This window comes from Megascapheus bottae, chromosome 10, assembly GCF_031878675.1.
Source record: "Megascapheus bottae isolate mThoBot1 chromosome 10, mThoBot2.hap1, whole genome shotgun sequence".
NCBI classification, from domain to species: domain Eukaryota; kingdom Metazoa; phylum Chordata; class Mammalia; order Rodentia; family Geomyidae; genus Megascapheus; species Megascapheus bottae.
Genome location: NC_143518.1, coordinates 30035732 through 30055792, shown reverse-complemented (window position 1 = coordinate 30055792; position 20061 = coordinate 30035732). Strand labels below are relative to the sequence as shown.

Here is a 20061-nt window from a genome sequence, read left to right as displayed (position 1 = left end):
ACCACGACCTAAGAGCTCCCGCTGTCCTAAAGGTATGTGTTACTTTTAGTCCTGCGCCCCCAAGTGGTCATTATATATTTTTATTTTTATTGTATTTTATTTTATTTTTATCGTTTTTGCATTTTATGGGTGTTTAGTTTTCGATCTTTTTTTCCTTTGGCCCTTTGAAAACCAACGACAGGGGAAGAAAGCAATAATGGCACTAATAGTGCAATTCTGACCTCTTATTTCAAAAAGCCGTATGCTATTTATATTCATGTTTTATACATTGCAGTAGCTAAGACCATATCCTATAGGCAAATCCCAAACCTTCATTTCTGAAAGTTGAAAGATTGAAAATTGAGTCAGCACTCTTTCGCACTTTGTGGAAAAATTGTTGGTCTTGCCAATAATTTATCCTACTGTTAAATGCCCCACCCTTCCAAACCTTCTGAGATCCCACTCCTATATATTAACTCAAAGTGCTCTCTTTAACTGGAAAAAAATCTATTTACTTTCGGATAAATCCAAGACTCTAATTTTTACTGGAAAAAATTACTTTAAAACATAAAATCCCCACACAATTGTTTATGGAATATAATTGGATTTCATTCTCTTCTAATTTTGTTGAAGGATAGATCACTCAATACCAACACTAAAATCAACTGTAACCTATATGTAACAAAGTATTAAAAAATAAATAAATAAGCCAGGTGGGGTGGCTCATGCCTGTAATCCTTGCTACTCAGGAGGCTGAGATCTGTGGATCACGGTTCAAAGCCCACCGAGGCACAAAAGTCTGGGAGATTCTTATCTCCAATTAAAGGCTCAGGGGCGACACCCAGGCCCAGGGTAAGGTAACCTTGAGCTGAAGAGCTCAGGCCCAGAGTTCAAAGTCCCACAACCGACAATCAATAATCTTGGAGTAGTTAGTTACCAATATCTTTAATTTTTGTTTTTTCAATTGCAGGGTTTTCAGTTTTCAGTGCTAGTGCTCTACCACTTTGAGCCACAGTTCCACTTATGGTCTTTGAGTGGTTAATTGAAAATAAACGTTTCACAGAGACTTTTTTGCCTTGGTTGGCTTTGAACTGCTATCCTCAGATCTCATTACAGGCATGAGCCACCAGCACCCAAATCCAGTACTTTTAGTTATGTAAAGAAGTCATGTTTTCTTAACTTTAAACCTTTAAATACCTCCCATCAAGGTTTATAACAGATGGCCAATCAGCAAAAACCAGTACTCAATAAATATTCTGAATAACTAGAATTTGTCCCCAAATTCCAGTTCAAGTTTTAGTTATTTTGACAAACAGTAATTGTGGATTGTCATCCTAGCAAATTACTAACCATGTAAGACATGAAAGACATATATACCCATTCATTTATTTTAGAAGTCATTCATTAATTATTTCATTCATTTATTGCTCATTCATCCTACATTTGGCACACACAGACCTGGACACTGAGTTGTCAACTTTCTTCCTATAGCTTGGCACAAGAAAATTACAGCTTTGGGATTTTAACCTTCAGTCTCTTAGTTTTATTTGAAACTGCTCTTACTTGAGTCCAGTTATTTGGGCTTAAGGCAATGATAAGAAAAACCCTTTAAAATGTTAATGAGTTCCAGATGCCAGGACAAAAATCTGACTGAACAAAATATGTGTTCAAGAAGGAAACTGTAGCTCAAAGGGTAGAGTGGCTTCCTTGAGCAAAAAGCGAAGGGACAGCACCCAGACCCTGAGTTCAAACCTCGACTGGTATATATACATGCAGACACACACAGACACACACACACATGCGCGCGCGCCCAGAACAGCCAAGAAGTTTCTTCTTCACTCCCAAATGAGGATACAAAAAAAAAAAAAGAAAAAGAAAGGAAAGATAAAAATACACACACATATATAAAGAAGACAGATTTCCACTGCCTCAAATTCCCCTACCAGTCCTGGGGCTTGAACTCAGGGCCTGAGCACTGTCCTTAGGCTTTCTCAAGGCTGGAGCTCTATTGCTTGAGCCACAGCACCACTTCCAGCTTTTTTCTGTGTATGCGGAACCAAAGAATAGAACCCTGGTCTTCATGCATGCTAGGTAAGCACTCTACCACTAGGCCATGCTTCTGGCTCAAACCCCTTTAATCGAAGAAGTATTTGCTAGGAATGGGCTAGTTGTGCTGCATGAAGCATGGCCAATATTCAAGAAGAGGAGTCCAAAACCTGTGAGGTCTTTGAAATTTCCAGTCCCAGAGAGACTAGAATAGGTTATATCAAGGCCATTATGAACTTCAGTGGCTCCCTGAACAGAGTACAAGTATAAGCAAATATGGGTCAGAACAATAGAGCTAATTCTACATAGAGTGAAGACCTGAAGATAATGGACATTGGAAGATAGCTGTGTTTCTTGGTGCCATTTCCAAAAGGGCAGTTGGAAATCTGATGGAAACTCTGGTGACCACAGTTACATGGTGGAAGCCTGGAAAGATGACCTGTAAAACCGTATACCTATCCAGCTAGATCAGGTCCACCCTTCCCCCAACCCAACTGGACATGGCTATTGGGGGGGGAGACTGAAGGAGCCCCTTTCATTCTGATTCCACTGACTCTGATTATATCATAAGATTCTGGCCACACCCTCTAGTTTTCATGTTTCTTTCTGACCAATGGGATTCAAGATTTGAGGCCACACCCACACTCCATGCTGCCTAGTAGCACTGGCTTACATCAGCAGTGGAGGGAGGTAGAGGTTCTGAGTGGTGAGTGAGCAAACAGAGATGTAGTAGGAAGTAGACATAGTTGGTGGTGATTATGAGAATAGAAGTGATTTCAGAGAGCCCTCCAATCTTGCCCGTCCCAGCACTGGGATGTGTGAGCAAACAAGACCAGAAAAAAAGCTGCAGGAAAGACTGCAAGAAAGACTGCAAGAATGCCAGCAGAGGAATTGTCCTGATGGATCCACAGAATTCAAGAAAAAGAAGAAAACTGATAAGAGAGGTAATCACAAAACAAACACCGCTGGGGACTGGAGTTCAACTGAGAATGCAGACAAAGATCACACTGACGCTGAGCCTCCCCCATTTTGGGGCACCGTCAGAGACGCCAGGGTCAAAAGTGTCACAGGTCCCTTGACACCAAGGACCCCTGAAAGGCATTACCTACACCTAGTGTTTGCCCTGGCCTCCAGCAGAATACAAAACCAGCAACTGCAGAGTGAGATTGAACAAATGCAGCAGGAAAAGCAAGACCTGCAGGATCAACAGGGAAAAGAGAATAAGAAGATGGCCTGTATGCATGAAGCACTGAAAACAGAACTGGAACCCCACGAGCTTTCAATACAGGTGTTGGTGCCAGAAAAACTCAATTTACAACCTGCCCTGCCCTGGCCCACAGGCAGCAGGTAGCCAATAAAAGAGAACTGGAGGGTGAAGGTCTTATCAGATGACTGAAAGCTTCACAGCAGCATACCACAAATCTAGAGATGACACTGCATTCTCCACTACATAGAATGAGACAGGCAATCTAGAGCACTTTAAGGACCTGAACAATGCGAAGGTGCAGCTCCAGGAAAAGACCAGAAGCTAGATGACCTGGAGGAAGAGAACAACGAGTTGCAGGAGAGGCTGGAAGTGCTCTTGACACACAAGGCCAACACAAAGATCAAAATTCATGAGTTACAACAAACACTAGAAGAGTGAGCAGAGTTGGAAAGACAACTAGACAGCATGAAAGAGTTGATAACAACATTCACGTTGGAGAGGACCTGAGGTGGAGAGGTCCATGGAAGGAGAAGGTCCAGCAGCTCTCAGAGAAGATGAGCCAACTAAGAGTGCAGAAAAAGCAAGGAATGAGGCAGTTGTTGGAGCTGGAGCTCCACCAGCCTGGTGGAACTGAGGAAGTAGCTGGCAGAGCTGCAGCCCCTGCAGTGTCTTGCAGAGTCATCTCAGGCCCTTCAGATGCAGATGAAGCTCAAGAACCTGAAACAATTACTTCATATCCAACTATGGGAATACCAGAGTTTTGGCTTCCAGGATCTAAAAAAGCAGCAGCAGCTGTGGATACTGAAGAGGGCAGAGAAATGGGCTCAGCACACCGAGGGTTGGCATAAGATCCTCCAGACAAACATAGGCTCAATGGTTTTCCCATTTGTCATAATCAGTAGAGACCTTGTGCTCTCCTAGCAGAGATTTACAATAGAACAAAACCTAGATACATAAGGCCATATAGGATGACACTAAATGAAAGGACCTCCAGGATAAGGAAACAAAAGCCATATAATGAGTGATTGTTGTCCTTAATGTACTATGTTATCTCTCATCTCTTTTGCTGTCCCTTGGCTATCTCATATTATTACAGTATTTCACCTTGTTATCTGATATATTGTACATATGCATATTTAGTTATTTGAAATTGGGTAGGGAAGGGGGGAAACAAGATGGGGGGGGTGAGGGGAGGGAAATGGGGACCAAGACATGAGAAAGGATATCAATGTATGTGATGTAATGCACCTTCTATCTGGTGAATGTAACCCTTCTATTAATTACAATAAAAATATATGGAAACAAAAGAAACAAAGCCCCCCCCCCAAAAGATCCTCCAGACAATGGAAAAGGAACACGAGACCATGAGATACACATTGTACATACCCGAGAACTGAAAGGAGCAGCAGGTAAAGAAACATCTGCAGAAGCTGGTGCAACAAGAGGAGAAGCTAGAAGAATGGAACGAGGTGGCTGAGATAAAGAGCCAAGCACCTCAGAATCTACAGGAGCTGCATGCATGACTAGTACTTGGCCCACCTACAGGAGATCAGAGCCACCTGTGACCAATACAGTCTCCAAACAGCAGCTGAATTCAGAGAAGGAGGCCTTGCAGCAGCACCTGCTGAGACACACCCGGGTGCTGGAGGAGCAGGGCCAGACCAAGTTGTGTGTGGGGGGGGCACACTGTGCCTCAAAAGTTAGGCATGGTGGCTCACACCTGCAATCCTAGCTACTCAGGAGTCTGAGATCTGACGATCAAGGTTCAAAGCCAGCCAGGGCACAAAAGGACCTGAGACTTTTATCTCCAATTAACCTCTAAAAAACAGGAAGTGGGGGCTTAGCTCACCCATCCTGCTGATGAGGCCACTTGTTAGGTCCCATGAAGATGGAGGTTATGGAGGACCAGCAAGGTTTTGAGGTGGTGCAACTTGAAGACAGCATGGAGCCTGACAAAGAGAGGCTGGGTGCCTTGCCTGCTGGAGAACCCCACCACAGAACAGATTGTGCCACTGCCCACCACCAAGACATTACAGTCTTGGGCGATCAGCACTCCTTCCCTTTCTTCCATGGACTGACGCAAATGATGAGTTGGAGATATTTACTATCTAAAGACCTGGCGGCCACTGCCTAGAGAAGTGGGGCATGGCAGCCAGGTGGCATTCTCTCCAGCATTGTTCAAATGGGGAATAGAAAGTGGGTAACTGTAGGCCAGAAAGGGCAGAGTCCCCTGGGAAAGTGGCCCAAACACTAGGGACACCTAATAGTTCATAGTTCATTCAGGGAAAGGGCCCACGTGATGTTATTACAAAATACACATTTTACAAAGGAAGATGACATGGTTTTCCTATTAGCACATTGTATTTGTGATATTTTATAGATTAATTCCATATTAGCATACTTATTATTTTCTGACATTTTTATACTGATTTATGGAATTTTTTCTTTTCTTTGTTTTTTTTGACTAGTCCTGGGATTGAGCTCAGGGCCTGAGCACTGTCCTTGGGCTTTCTCAAGGCTAGAGCTCTACCACTTGAGCCTCAGAACCACTTCTGGCTTTTTTTTCCTATGTATGTGGTACCGAGGAATCGAACCCTGGTCTTCATGCATGCTAAGCAAGCACTCTACCATTAGGCAAAACTCCCGGCATTCTTTATATTTTTAAAGACAAATTTGTACATTCTCAAATGGGTTATTTCATTATTGAAGATTATATGTTGGTACATTTGTGCATTTTTAAAAATTGTATTCTGTACCAGCAACACTGAATTTTCTCGCTTGTATTTCAGTATACTATGATGGTAGTACATTGTGGTGAAAAAACAATACAAACCATGAAAAAGAAGAAAAGGTTATTAGGCTGGAGAGTTTGGAGAAAAGAAACAATATTATTAGCAAAATGGAGATGCCCTGTAGTGGAAAAATGTACACCAAAGAAGTGCAGCAATACAAAATAATACAATACAAAATTATAGAACATCAATAATGAAAATGTCAAACATCTCAATTTTTCACTTATGAATTGTTCAAGTGGTAAATGTGACATATTGTCATTAAATCAAATAAAATATTAACCATTAAAAAAAATCCCACAGATCTGAGCTCATCACTTCTTCACTTTCTATTGCCTACAGAATAAACTCAGGACTTCAAAATATGACCACAATCTATATTGCCAACATTCTTCCCTTTTCTATTCCTCACAATGCTCTGAAATCGCAAACCAGTTGTTTCTCACACGCCCATGCTTGCTTGCTCTCTGGTTTTGGTTGTTTTGGATTTTGTGCATGTTCTAAGGCTTGTACTTGGAACCTGGTTCTCTTGCTTGGCTTTTTTGTTCAAGTGGTACTCTAGTGCTTGAGTTACACCTCCACTGTCTGAGCTTTTGGGTGGCTAATTGGAGGTAAGAGTCTCATGGCCTTTCTTTCCTACGCTGGTTTTGAACCCTGATCCTCAGATTTCAGGTAGGATTACAGGTGTGAGCAACGGGCTCATTGCTTCAACTTTTTTTTTTTTAGTTGAGTAACTAGGTAGTCTTCCCTGGTAGATGACATGATTTTTGAGTGAATCTAGGTGTTCCATGTGTTCTGTTCAGTTAAGGCATTTGCATCATTTTCCACACGTAGACACTTCAGAAAGACCAGCTGGGAGAAATGGAGAGGTACGTTCTGAGATGCCTTTCTGGTTTTTTTCTCACGAATAGTGAGGTAATTAAGAGTTTGTTGTAGTGCAAGCCTAATATGCTAACTCAGCAAAGATATTAGGACCCAGATAAGAAAGAGTTTAGACAAGAACCTCTCAAGTGACGATGCATTTAGGGTTTTCTCCATTCTTCAAAATGTACAGAACTACTACTTTTTCCCTCTTGGATCTTTCCTCGGCTTTCCTCATTCTGCTCTTTGCTTGTGCTTGGGTCTCTCTGTTTATACACTCTTCTGTATTAGTTGGGTTTGTTATCAGCCTGGACCAAGCTTAACCACCGTGGGCAGGATCAGCAGGGGCACTCCAGGCTTAGATCCCAATTGTTAGAGATTGATAGAGACGGACTTTGGACCAGCAAAGGCAAAATAAGAAAAGCCACATCGGTTTGTGCTCAATGTAGGAAAGGGTTCCAGTGTTTGCTGCTGCCTAGCCAAGCCAAAAGGGGGCTGGCTCCTCAGAAGAGGTCAAGGCAAGATGGAGACTCCTTTTTAAACGATTTCTCACATCGCAATCCGGGCAAACGGTGGAGAAACCCTACAGACAGGGCGAGGGGGAGGTGGGTTCTAGGCAGAATCATCTCTCCCGAACCTCCACACCCTCTTCCATCACCCCCATTTCTCATACTCACCCAACCCCCACATTTCCTTCCCTTCTCAACTCAGCCCTTCCCTCTTTCTCTTTTTATACTAAATGAACGTTCTTTAGGAGTTTAACAGGATCAGGGCTGGCCGCGAGGTCAGGACCTTGCAAAGACCCCGGGTGAGCAGCGACGGTGGAGAGGCCTCCGGGCCTGAACCCTCGGTGGCAGCGGAGACCCTGGGGGCGGCCGGGCCCACGAGACCGACAGGCGCACAGCCACGCAGGCAGGCGGAGGCTGTGCCGACCGACGCAGCCTCGGGAGGCGCCGGACCCCGGGCCTGCAGCACTGGGATACGGAGGGTGGGACCGAGAAGGCGGGGACTCTCCGACGGCAGAGCTGAGGGACAGCCAATTTGCCCAATCGCACGCTTTACAGGGGGCCGGATTGGCCAATGAGAGGGCGTCTGGGGCCGGGTGGGGCCGGGCCGAGGTTGGGCCCGGGCGAACCGCTGGCTCACAGCCACCGGGGCCTCCAGCGGGGAGCGGTGTTCTGGGGGAGCCGCCGCGCGGGCTGTCGAGACCTGCGAGCCGAGCGCGGTACCGCGGACCCGGGCCCGGCGGCGCGGTGCCGGTGCAGCGAGAGGACGATGGCATCGTCCGCCGGAGTCGGGGAGCTGATGGCAAGCTGGGACCGCAGGCGCTGGCTGTGGTCGGTGCTGGCGGCGGCGCTCGGGCTGTGTGAGTGATGCCGGGGCCGGGGCGGGGGCTCCCGGTGTCTCGCACGCGTCCGTCGCGCGGGGTCCCCCGGCGGGGAGGGGGCGCGGCCTGCGCCGAGCGGTGCGGGGCGGAGAAGCCCGGCTCGGGGGAGCGGGGCGCCCGGCGGGCCGGCGGGAGGGCGGTGGGCGCAGAGCCGCGCTCTCCTGCCGGGGTGCGGGGCGGGGGTCCCGGCCCGGCCGGCCCTCGGGGCGCGTGCGGGGCGCGGGCCCGCGGCGAGGCCGCGGCCGCTCGGCGCGGACGGCGCCGGGAGGTCGGGGATTCCGGCGCTCTCCACCTTTGGGAGGTGGCGGAAGGTTGCAGGATTTTCTTTTGTGAAGCCCTTTGTTGCTGTTTCCTCGTTTCTAGCCCGGGCTGTGTTTTATAAACCTTGTAAGCTCTATTTCAGATGCGCTCACATCCTATTATTATTATTGTTATTATTGTTAACGTATCCCCGATGTGAGAGTTTTGGAATCCTATTTGTCTCAATCTCGGGTCTTCATAAAAGCACCAAGTAGTCGTTCAGGTTCCTGCCGGATTAGAAAGTGAAGAGCTAGAAATACCAGGGAGATGACTTGGCTTACAATAATTTAGGTAAATCCATATAATTCCGACATGATCACCATAATTTGGCAAGATGTAGAACACTTCAAAAGCATAATTTCAATTAAAAAAAAAAAGCTCTCCCTTCCCCCTTTACTTATATCCTCACTGGGTAAATCTTGACTGGAATGGACTCGGTTTATGTGAATACGGTGAATGTTTTCTGGAAGCCTGAAGTTACTACGTCTGCCCCAGGACTTTGTGCATGTATGTTGTTCTAGGTGAAGTACTTGTTGCTGTCTTAGAAGAGGGTTAAGAGTGGTAATAGAGAAGGCCAACTCATAAGAAACCACGGGGATTTTTTTTTTCTTTCAATTGTATTGTTTGGCCAACTGTCGGTTGCATCACAGGATTGGAATATGGCTTTACTCAGTAATTTCCTTCATGGAAAAGTCCTTGGTGTAGTCTTTGGAACCAGGAAAATAGGTGAAGTTTTGTTGGATTACCAACTATTCCATTTAACCAGTGAATCCAAGTCTCAATAAAGTCTCAATGTGAATACCCTCCCACCCCCACCAGAGGACGACAGAGGTATATATTAGACCAGATCTATCCTGTGTTACTATTTCTTTTGGAAAGGTTACTAGTATGCTGTTTTTTTAATTATTTTGTTTTGGTAGAGGAGGTGATGGTTGTTATTTGTGTTAAACAAGTACAAAATAGCTTAAAGTTAAGGTTTATCATAAATATTATGTATTTCAAGCAGAATTATATGTGTGTAAAGTCAGATATGGCTGTGGAGACAGCAGGGTGATTTCATTTTCTCCTGGGGTAGTAAAAGGAGCAGAAGTGGAGAAAGCTGACTTCATTTTATGGAATGAAACGTCTAATTCTGGGATAAATAAAGTAAAACCACTTAAGATCCTTTCTTGGGGCTGGAGTCATAGCTCAGTGATAGGGAGCTAACTTTTTTGAAGCCCTGGATTCCATCCCGAGCACTCCTCCCCTCCCCCCAAAAAGCCAAGCACTTGTAATCCTAGCTACTTAGGACTGTGAGATCTGAGGATCTCAGTTCAAAGCCAGCCTGTACAGGAAAGTCTGTAAGACTCATATCTCCATTAAACTACCAAAAAAGCTAGAAGTGAAGCTTTAGTCATAAAATATTAGCTTTGAGCAAAAGAAGCTTAGGGACAGCACCCAGGCCCAGAGTTCAAGCCCTGAGACTGGCAAAAAAAAAAAAAAAGAAAAAAAGAAAAAGAAAAAACAGGAAGAATAAAAGAGTTTGCTTCTTCACCACTGCCACCACCACCAACAAAAAAGCAGAACTGAAAAGTGTTATTGAAAAGATAATCAAAATAATATCCAGGTACATACTGTACATACCTCTTCAGTTATACCCCTTCAGGTGCTTAGAAGTCAGCAGCTTATGTTGTTGGTTAATTTTAGAAAATGATTAAATGTTTTTTCTTGGCAAATTGATTTTTCCTGACTGTGATACTGTACATGAGACTATGTCTTTACATGGACTGGAGTTGTGGTTCAAGAAGTAGAGCATCTACGGGGACAAAAACATGAGAAGGGGTATCAGTGTGTGAGACGTAATGCACCTACTGATGAATATAACTGTAACCCTTCTATACATTATCACGACAATAAAAAAAAAAGTGGAGCATCTGCCTAGCAAATACTACCAAGAAAGTAAAAGTTCATGTTTACAGAAAAGCTTGATCACCATTTTTTTTAGATGGATTCTCACTGTGTTACCCATGCTAATTGTGAACTCTTAGGCTCAAGCAGTCTTCCTGCCTCAGCTTCCCAGGTAGCTGGGACTTGACTACAGGACACCAGCCATACCCTCCTGCCGAAAGGTATTAAATTCAATCCAGAGAGTTATTCAGCAACTATCTGTCAAACACCCTTAAAAAAAAAGTGTGTGCTGTGTTAAACTCAGGATCTTCTACTCACCTTTGAATTTCTTATTTAATGAGTCACCTCCAGTCTGTCACTTTGCTGGTTGATTAGAGATGAATCTCTCAAACTTCTCTTTTTGGACTGACTTAGATCCGCCAGGTCTCAGCCTGTTGAGAATCTAGGCTTAAAGGCGGGTGCCATCTGAGCCAGACTTTTAAGTGTTCTGCACGTAGCTATTCAAGGAAGTATAGCTTTAGTTCTCAGGTAACTTCAAGTTCAATTAGAGAAACACTATGTGATAAGTCCTGTATTAGTGGTAGAGCTACACCCCAAGCCCAAGACATCTTTTACTACAGGTGCAGCATGAAGAAAGTCACAAACTCAGTTGAAAGTTCCAGCTACCCTGATGAAAGGATGTTTAAATTGAGTAGGCACTGGGGGATGGAACAATATAGTTCTGTGTAGTATAAGAGAGATATGATGGAACATGAGGCAGGAGTTCCAGCTTGAGGTGCCAGCTTGCCAAGGGCCTTATCAACCACTCAGTGAGGGATGGTTACAGTGATATGAAGCTGAGGCCAGAGAAAACAGAGGGTAATCATAAAAACTCACGGGAATGATGATGATGATGATGATGATGATGAGTAGGAGGAGGAGGAAGAAGAGGAGGACTTGCATGAAAGCAGCAGAGAAGGGATATTCGTGAGCTAGTGAGAAAGAAATTTGATAGGGCTTAGAAACTGACTTGACCTTTGGTTGAGGGGGGATGCTGCTGGTACCTCACACCTGCAGTGCTCACTTCTCAGAAGCTGAGGTTGAGATCTAAAGATCATGGTTCCAAGCCAGCCCTAGCAGGAATATCCCTGAGACTCTTATCTCCGGTTAACAACCACCAAAATGCTAAAAGTGGAGAGCTGTGGTCTCAAATGGTAGAGCTCTAACCTTGAGTGAAAAAAGCTAAGGGACAGCACCAGGCCCTGAGTTTAAGCCCCATTACTGGTGAGCGTGCAAACACACACACACACACACACACACACACACACACACGTAGTGGCTAAGATGACCCGTGAGTTTGGGGTGTAGAAAGCTGCATGGTTTTGGAAGGTGGGCTTCTTACAGATAAAGACTGTGGGAGGAGAATAAGAATGTTGGGAGAAGAAGATGGTAGAAGTTCATTGGGATACCTAAGATGCTGGTGATACTTCCAAATAGAGATTTGGAAGACCGTTGAGCAAATGCTTCTAGAAGTGAGGAGGAAGTTCTGATTGGAAATATAACTTATGTGATCAATAGTTAAAGCTTGAAATGCTTGGGTGAAGTCAAGGGAAACAACTGATGAAGAGGTTCTGAGAAAAGAGAAACCAGAAGACTAGGTTCCTTTTTTTTTTTTTTTGGCCAGTCCTGGGCTTGGGCTCAGGGCCTGAGCTTTGTCCTTGGGTTTTCTCAAGTCTACCATTTGAGCCACAGCACCACTTCTGGCATTTTTTCTGTGTATGTGGTACCGAGGAATCGTACCTGGGTCTTTGTGCATGCTAGGCAAGCACTCTACCCAGCTTCCTTGTTTTTTGTTTTTGATCAGCTAGTGCTCTACTACTTGAGCCGATTTCTAGTCCTGTTTTTTTGTTGTTTATTTTGGAGATAGATTTCCTGGGCTGGCTTTAAACCACAATCCTCTAAATCTTAGCTTCCTGAGTACCTAGGATTATAGGCATTAACCACCAGCATCCAGCTTAGGATTTCTGTAATTTTTAGTTGCTTGTTGACCAGATTTGAGCTTGAGATACTTGTCGAGTTTTTCTATCTCATTTGTTGGTTGACTGTGATAGTCTAATAAACGTTTTAAAGGGCTGAGGGATAGCTTAATGGCAGAACAAAAGCTTGAGGCTGGGGCTGTAGTGCAGTGGTAGAGCCCTTGTCTTAGTTACCAGCACTATAAAAACAAAACTTAAGAAATAAAAGAAAAATATTAAATATTTAGGTTATATGTGTCTGTGTGAGATTTTCTACTACTTTTATTTCGGCTTTGATACTGCCACACACAAAAAAAGACAGTTATTAAATCAAAGATATTTTGTGAAAGTTAAATTGTTTGTTAAATTGTTTTCACAGACTCTTTGTTTAACTAAATGAACACATACTGGGTACCAGACGCTGTTTTATGTACAGATACAGCAGGGAGTTTTGATTTTAGTGGGAGGTTTCAGACAGGACGCACTTACTCAAATAAATAATGAATACAAAGGACAGATTGAATTCCTGGCAGTCACCACTTTTTAACAGATTATTTGGGGCCAGGAGTTTGGCCTAGTGGTTGAGTGCTTGCCTGGCATGCACGAAGACCCAGGTTCAATTCCTTGGTACCACATACACAGAAAAAGCCAGACGTGAAGTGGTGCTGTGGCTTAAGTGGTAGAGTGCTAGCCTTGAGGACTGTCTTAAGGACAGTGCTCAGGCCCTGGGTCCAAGCCCCAGGACTGGCAAAAAAAAAAAGATTATTTCATCTAATATGAAGTTTGCAGTAATTTTTTAAAATGAAGATTCATTTGCCATTACAAATGTTTTTTATTTACAAAGAATGCAGTGCAGGGTTCACTAAAGATGGATCTTTCCTATTGGATTTTTAAAATATGAGATATTGCTAGCTCTCTTCGATCTAGTAAATGCTTGTCTGCCTGCTCAATATTTCTTTCCATTCTCACTGAGGCTAATTTAGTTCAGCCACAATCACAGTCTTGAGTGATTAGAACTTCTAACTTGAGTCAAGAGTTCTGGTTTAGTTATTTTTTTGCCCAAGAGTTTGAATTCTCCGTGTAGGACAATACATCTTACAAGGACCTCAACCTTGAACGCATTTCAGTCTTGCTCTATAAAACTACTGTTGTCAAGAGGAAAATAAAATTATTTGCTTTGAAACAGATTTCATACCAAACCTGTTATATATACCCCCTTCCTCATAGAGAATTTAATTCTTAGAAGACCTAGAAGCATCTCCTTGAGAGCTCAGGTGTCATGTGGCTCAGATTCTAGGTCCCTAAGGCTGGCAAGATGAGAAAATCTTCATATATCTTGAGTGATGTGATATTCCTTTCTTCCTTTTCTCTTCTTACCTTTCCAAGTGCTTGACATTTACAGGGCCCTGGAGTCCAGGCGAAAGCCCTTGGAATTTTGACTGCAATAACGAGGCAGGGGTCAGTTGGTTTTGAGATCATTCATTGTGCCTAGGTTGAGAAATTATTATGTTCTCTGGGATTTCTGTGGTTTTACCCTTTCAACCCCTTTACTTATTTCATGGCTATTTTTATTTTATTTTACTTCCAATTTTCCCATGAGATTTTTATCCAAGATGATTTCATTGATAGATTCTCCTTCAGTAAATTTCAAATTTTAACTTACATTTATTCTCCTTTTGAAACTCAGTTTCAGTGATAACTCTGATATATTGTCTAGGCTTGTGGCTTGAGTCTTTTTCTAGCAGTGGTGACGCATTGTGTCCATTCCTTTGATTTTTAGGTTGAGGTATGTTTGTACGCCGTTTGTGTTTGTGTGTGAAATTGCCCTTATGGAATGGAATCCACAGCTTTTTGGCCCTGAGTTCAAGCCTCAGTAACAGCACAAACAAACCCCCTAAAACAAGCACATAGCTGCCATATGGTGGAGTTGGGACTCCAAAGTACATATTTGCATCTATTCAGTTCTGCTTTAATCATTATCCTTCAGAGTTTAACCATTGTTTAGAAAGTTTCTGAAAGGTTTTAAGTGTTTAGAAAGAGGCTCTTTAGATGTCCCGAGACCTTCTCTTTGAGGCCATTTTGTTTGGCCATGATCCCTGATGGATGGTGAAGAGATGGTTATTACCATGCTGGACTCATCATTACACATGGTGCAGAATCTGCCACCCAGTGTTTTGACAGCTTTTTAGCTGTTTTTGACAGGTTTTTTTTTTTTTTTTAGCTTCTTTTCACTCTGACTTCCCCCTCCACCTAGGACACGACATAAATTCATTTGACTGTCAGACATGGCAACCAGTTCTGAATAGTTTTTTTCCTTTCTTCATCTGGAAGAATTACATGTGGACCAAATCATGAATCTGGACTTTTTGTCTCTCAAGATGAGTTCTTCTCAGCAGGCTGTTCAGCTCTTCCTGTAGTTAGGTTCCTGGCATGTTTTGTACTACAGGATGTTCAAACAGGCTTAGTAAATCCAAACCAGAAACTCTCTCATTCATTTTCTTGGTGACTCCACAGCATCGGCAGAGAGACCTGTGAATGAGTGGGAAATTGGAGTCCTGATTATTTCCAGCTATAAGGAATTTAATTTTTTGTGTTTTCAGTAGCTGCAAGTTTTGATGAACCTTGATAAGGCTTGCTTAACTTCTATACTAGAGGAGTTAGTGGCTGTATTAATCAGCAGAGGTGATGCTAGTTTGCAATCAGGTTCCATGATGTGAAGTTCAAGCCAGAAAGTGTTTAGGAGGTAATTTTCTCATTTTCATTTCACACTAAATGTTCCATAATCCCTCATCTGCATAATCTGTAATCTCAAAAGCTCTGAAAATGAAGATTTTGTTGGCTGCCCTGGAGTTTGACCTCTGGGCTTTGTACTTGCAAGTTAGTTGTGCTCCCACTTGTACCATGCCTCTGGCCCTTTTTGTTAGAAGCCTTTAGCCCAGGGGACTTAAAAGGACATTCCAGATCCATGTTGTAGCACTTCTCTCAATGCTGTCTGATTTCTGCCTCCTATTTGACACTTTGTTAGAGGTGCACTGATTGTGCCAAACCAACTAACTAGTTTCAGGCCTTGTCTTTCTGGCCTGTTTTCCTTGACACTGTTGATTCCTTTATTACTCTTGTCTTTGTGACTTTGCTCCTAAGTTTTCTCTCTGATCATCTTCTATCTTCCCTCTGAACGTTTCTCTGCCTGTACTCAAAAACATTGATTTTCCTCAGGCAGATTCTGCCCTCATTCTGCTAGTTTCACCACGCATTCATCTTTGGCAATCCCATCCAGTTTTGTTTCACTACAGTGTACCTCACACAAATGCAAACATTTAGTTAAGTATTCGTTGGATGAAGGATGACTTGCTGATGTATTCCCAGTGATCTGAAAACTGCAAACTGACCATTGCTCACCACAGGTCCTATAGTCATTTGAATGTCCAGAAGCGATTCAAAGTCTTATTTTCAAAACCATTTTCATGTACTTCTCCTTTTTGAACTGTGCCTCTACCTCCAGTCTACCACATGTTTTCTTGTTTTCTGCTGTCCGGTTTGTGTTTTTCAGTCACTTAAACCCAAAAGTTGGTTGTCATCCTAGAATCCTTTCTTTCTTCCTTTCAATTTAATCAGCTGCCAGTACTGTCTGCTTTCTGTTTTTGAATTCACTCCCTCCTTTCCATTGTGCTAGAACAAATACCAAACATCGTGACAACAGATCACTTCAGAAGCCTCCTAAATGGTTTCCTAATGCTACTTGTGTTCCCTTCAGATCTGTCCTACCAGCTGTTTCTAGATTGATCTCTAATGGACTGGCATAGTTGGGTCATGCTTCTGCTGAGATCTTCCATCCTCCCTATTATCTTTAGAATAATATGTTAACCTTTAATCGCTGTGACAGAGATCTGAAAGAAGTAATTTAAAAGGAGGAAAGATTTATTTATTGGTTCATGGTTTCAGAGGTTCTAGTTCATGGTTGTCTTCCTCCATAGCTTTGGACTGAGGTGAGGAGAGGGAGGCCTCTTGGTAGAGAGCATGTAATGGGCTAGAGCTGCTTATCTCTTGGTGGCTAGAAAGCAAAAAGGAAGAAAAAGGAGAAAAGAGAAAAGACCAAAGGTGGGAGTGGGGTGGGGACCTAGTCAGGGACCAGAGACCTTTCAGAGGTATGCCACTCCCCCATAATGCCATCAGATGATGAATCTGTAAAGGATAAAGCCATTGACGAAGTCACAGCTTTCATGAGCCGATCACCTTCCAGAAGCCTCAAGTCTATACATTGCTGCATTGGGAACCCTCTTTTGGGGGATGGGAGGCCACTTAATATCAAAATCATAATAGCTGAACTCAGGTTCTTGGCTTGACTTACGTTCTGCTGTCATCTGCCATTCTCTTTCTAACACACCACTGATTTTGTAGTTTCTCCGCATGATAGGTTGCTTTAGGTCTCCTTTCATGTGCATATCTCTTCTGATTTCTATTCTACTTTTTACCTGGCTAACTGCTGTTAAGCTTTTCCATCTCAGGTAGAATCTTCTCTCAATGCTATCCCTAGGCAAGACTAATACCCTACTGCTGCATTTTATCTAAAGTTAACGTGTTTATATATGATTATCTCCCAAATGCTGGGGAGACATATCTTGTCTCTATTGAGTCTCTCTAATAAGATAACATCAAAGACATAGCATTTTTTTTTTAGACATAGCATTTTGTTGACTCGAATCCCACATTGGAGCAGAATGAATGAAATAGGAAAGCAGTACTCCATGGCCTAGGAATATCAAGCTTCAGAGAGCAGTGGGGTCGTCAGCATTGTGGTTTACACACTGGATTTGCCAGTGCTACTTCTCAGGGAAGAAACCTTCCAACCAGGCTGTCCAGGTTGTTGAGAGTATGATATCCAGTAAGATCATTGCATAGGCTCATTAAATGACAGTGAACTTTACCAATGTAGCAGGCATATCAGTGTGCTTATTATATTAGTTTTTTAAATGTATTTTCTCCCTATGCCGAGACAGATTATCATCACAAGAGTGCCCAGGGAATATCTAATTGATTTGATGAGTGTTTATTGGCAGGGGTCATCAAGCTATGATAGCCCCAAACACTTATCTTTCCTCAGTAGGAACGTATCTGATAGATTCATTGCATTGGCTTAAGTCACTGACCTACAGGACAGTACTTCAGTGTGTTGACGTTAACATTTTAGGTATGAAGATCCAGCTTTGAAACTATAAGTTTTACTGGATTTGAACATTTTCCAGGACAGACAGACAGAGAGTAACAGAGTTAATGACCAGTATGCTGAGTTCAGGTTTCTTATTCCAAAATTCACTATCCCCTTTGTCTTTCTTCTTTCTTTTATCCCTTCCTCATGCTTCTTTTACTTCAGTGAAATAACCCAGTTTACATTAGATTTCAAGGTCTCTAGTATACTAATATTAAATGCTATGAAGATTGGACTTAGGATTCAAAGTACACAAAAATGAACGCACATGAGCACAATCAGCACTTAGACCTGCTAAGCACAGGAGCATGAAGTAGAATGTCACACACCAACCCTGGCACTGCTCACCTCCACTGCTCTAGTTTGTATTCTTTCTATTTATAGCTGAAAGTATATTATTTATTCATACATTTATTTTTTTATGGCGGAAAGCCACTAGAATATAAATCTCCCCTGCAGCCCAGCAGCAGGTAGGAATTCAGTGGGTGTTTGTTGGATGCATTTATTGGTGGTAGTAGAGTTGCCAAAGCTTTATTGAAGCTTCTTACTTGAAAATTTTAAGTAGAGAAACTTGTGAATTTCTGAAATAATAATGAAAGCCTTCTGTAATGGTAGTTTACCTTCTGTAAATGTAGAAATTGAGCTTGAATCCTCCCTGCAGGTATTATCTTCTTATAAACATTAAACATTGCCCGATACCCCCAAGAGACCTTAGGTAGTCAGATAAACAACCAGAGAACACCCAGCATCCTCATGCCTTCCATCGTCATCGCCCTGTTGACCCAATCACCTGCACTATGACAGTGGCTATTTTTTTCTTATTATATACTACATAAAAAGAAAAAAATAATTATCTACTACATAATGTATTTTTTGTTTGTTTGTTGCAGTACTAGGGTTCATTTACTAGGCAGACATACTTTATTCATTCATTCATTTATTTGATGCTGCTCCTGGGACTGGAACTCAGGGCCTTGTGCTGTCCCTGAGCTCTTCTGCTCAAGGCTATCACTCTCTTATTTGAATTACAGTGCCACTTCGACTTTTGCTGTTGTTGGTGGTGGTTGTGGGGCTTCAACTCAGAGTCTGGGCTCTTTCGATCAGTGCTTACACTCTACCACTTTGAGCTACAGTGCCATTTAAGATTTTCTAGTGGTTAATTGAGCCTTGGCTCCAGGGGAAATTGTGACCTCCTACATCCTAGGGGGTGGGACTTGGGCTCGCTTTCTTTCTTTCTTTCTTTCTTTCTTTCTTTCTTTCTTTCTTTCTTTCTTTCTTTCTTTTTTTGCCAGTTGTAGGGCTTGAACTCAGGGCCTGAGCATTCTCCTTGTACTTTTTCTTGAGGCTAGAGTTCTACCACTTGAGCCAGAGCACCACTTCCAGCTTTTTTTCTATATATGTGGTAGCAAGGAATTAAACCTGGGTCTTTGTGCATACTAGACAAGCACTCTACCACTAGACCAAACTCCCAGCCCCATCCTCTATTTTTCATCTCTTGGTTTTCCTTGTCCTGTGACTATACCCTTCCCTGGGGTAAGCAATCAGATCTCCCATCACTCTTTGCCTTTTTGGAGGGTGAGGTGGGGAGGTGGAGAGCAGTCACCTGGGCCAGGCTTGAGTTTGGGAAGGACCAGAATCAGGTGTGTGTCCAGGAATCCTGAGGTTGAATGAGATGATTATTCCTGTGAGTCTGGTGACACCATAACAGGTTGGTAGACAACTTGGCAAAGGTCTCTCATAGTCCCCATCCAGGTACCAAGCACTCCCAGCCTGAGCTCTGATAGGCTACATAACTGTATGGCTATTCAGAAATTCTAGACAAAATTCTTATGGCTCATGCTATGTGGTCTTGAGCTGGGGATGTGATCAGTCTTTTATATTTTATTCTAGAGCAAGAGCTTCTGTTGCTTTTGTGGGATAGCCTTCTGACTGCCTTCTGCTTGTGGATGAGGCTATAAAAACGTGTGAGGGAGGTCTGACTTGATACTTCCATGTTTACAACAGACCGTAAAAACCGCTCTGTGTTAGATCTGTCAAGAATTGAGATCTGCCAGTTTGAGTATTTTGTTTTTGGGTTTTGCCTTTTAAAAATTTAAATGCAGTGCTCCTGCCAAAGCCTCCTTATGCTGCAGCTCTAGGCATGGGCTGCCACACCCATCCATGGATTTACCTTTGATAGTCAACACAGATTGCATTAGCAGAAGGCATTACTGCAACACGTTGAAAAACAGTTTTTCTGAGCTTTGTTAAAGGAAGAAACATTTATAAGGATTGTTGAAGGGATCCGCAGTATAATTCTTTCTGTAGCTGCTTTTCATTTTATCCTTGATTTGGCTTTGCCTTCTTACACAATTGACTTCTGTGATGTTTGCTGCAGTATCATGTCAGCTTTTGGGGGGTAC

The 20061-nt window shown here is 43.0% G+C and overlaps 1 protein-coding gene across 1 annotated transcript in view; it reads left to right on the top strand.

Annotated features, from left to right (window-relative positions):
* Window positions 1–8038: 8038 nt before the first annotated feature.
* Mpzl1 (myelin protein zero like 1) overlaps window positions 8039–20061 on the top strand; it is a 47108-nt gene continuing 35085 nt past the window's right edge. Inside the window, exon 1 of the mRNA XM_090340524.1 lies at window positions 8039–8251. Coding sequence (XP_090196650.1) covers window positions 8161–8251 — 91 coding nt within the window. The 5' untranslated portion in view covers window positions 8039–8160. The remainder of the gene's footprint in view (window positions 8252–20061) is intronic.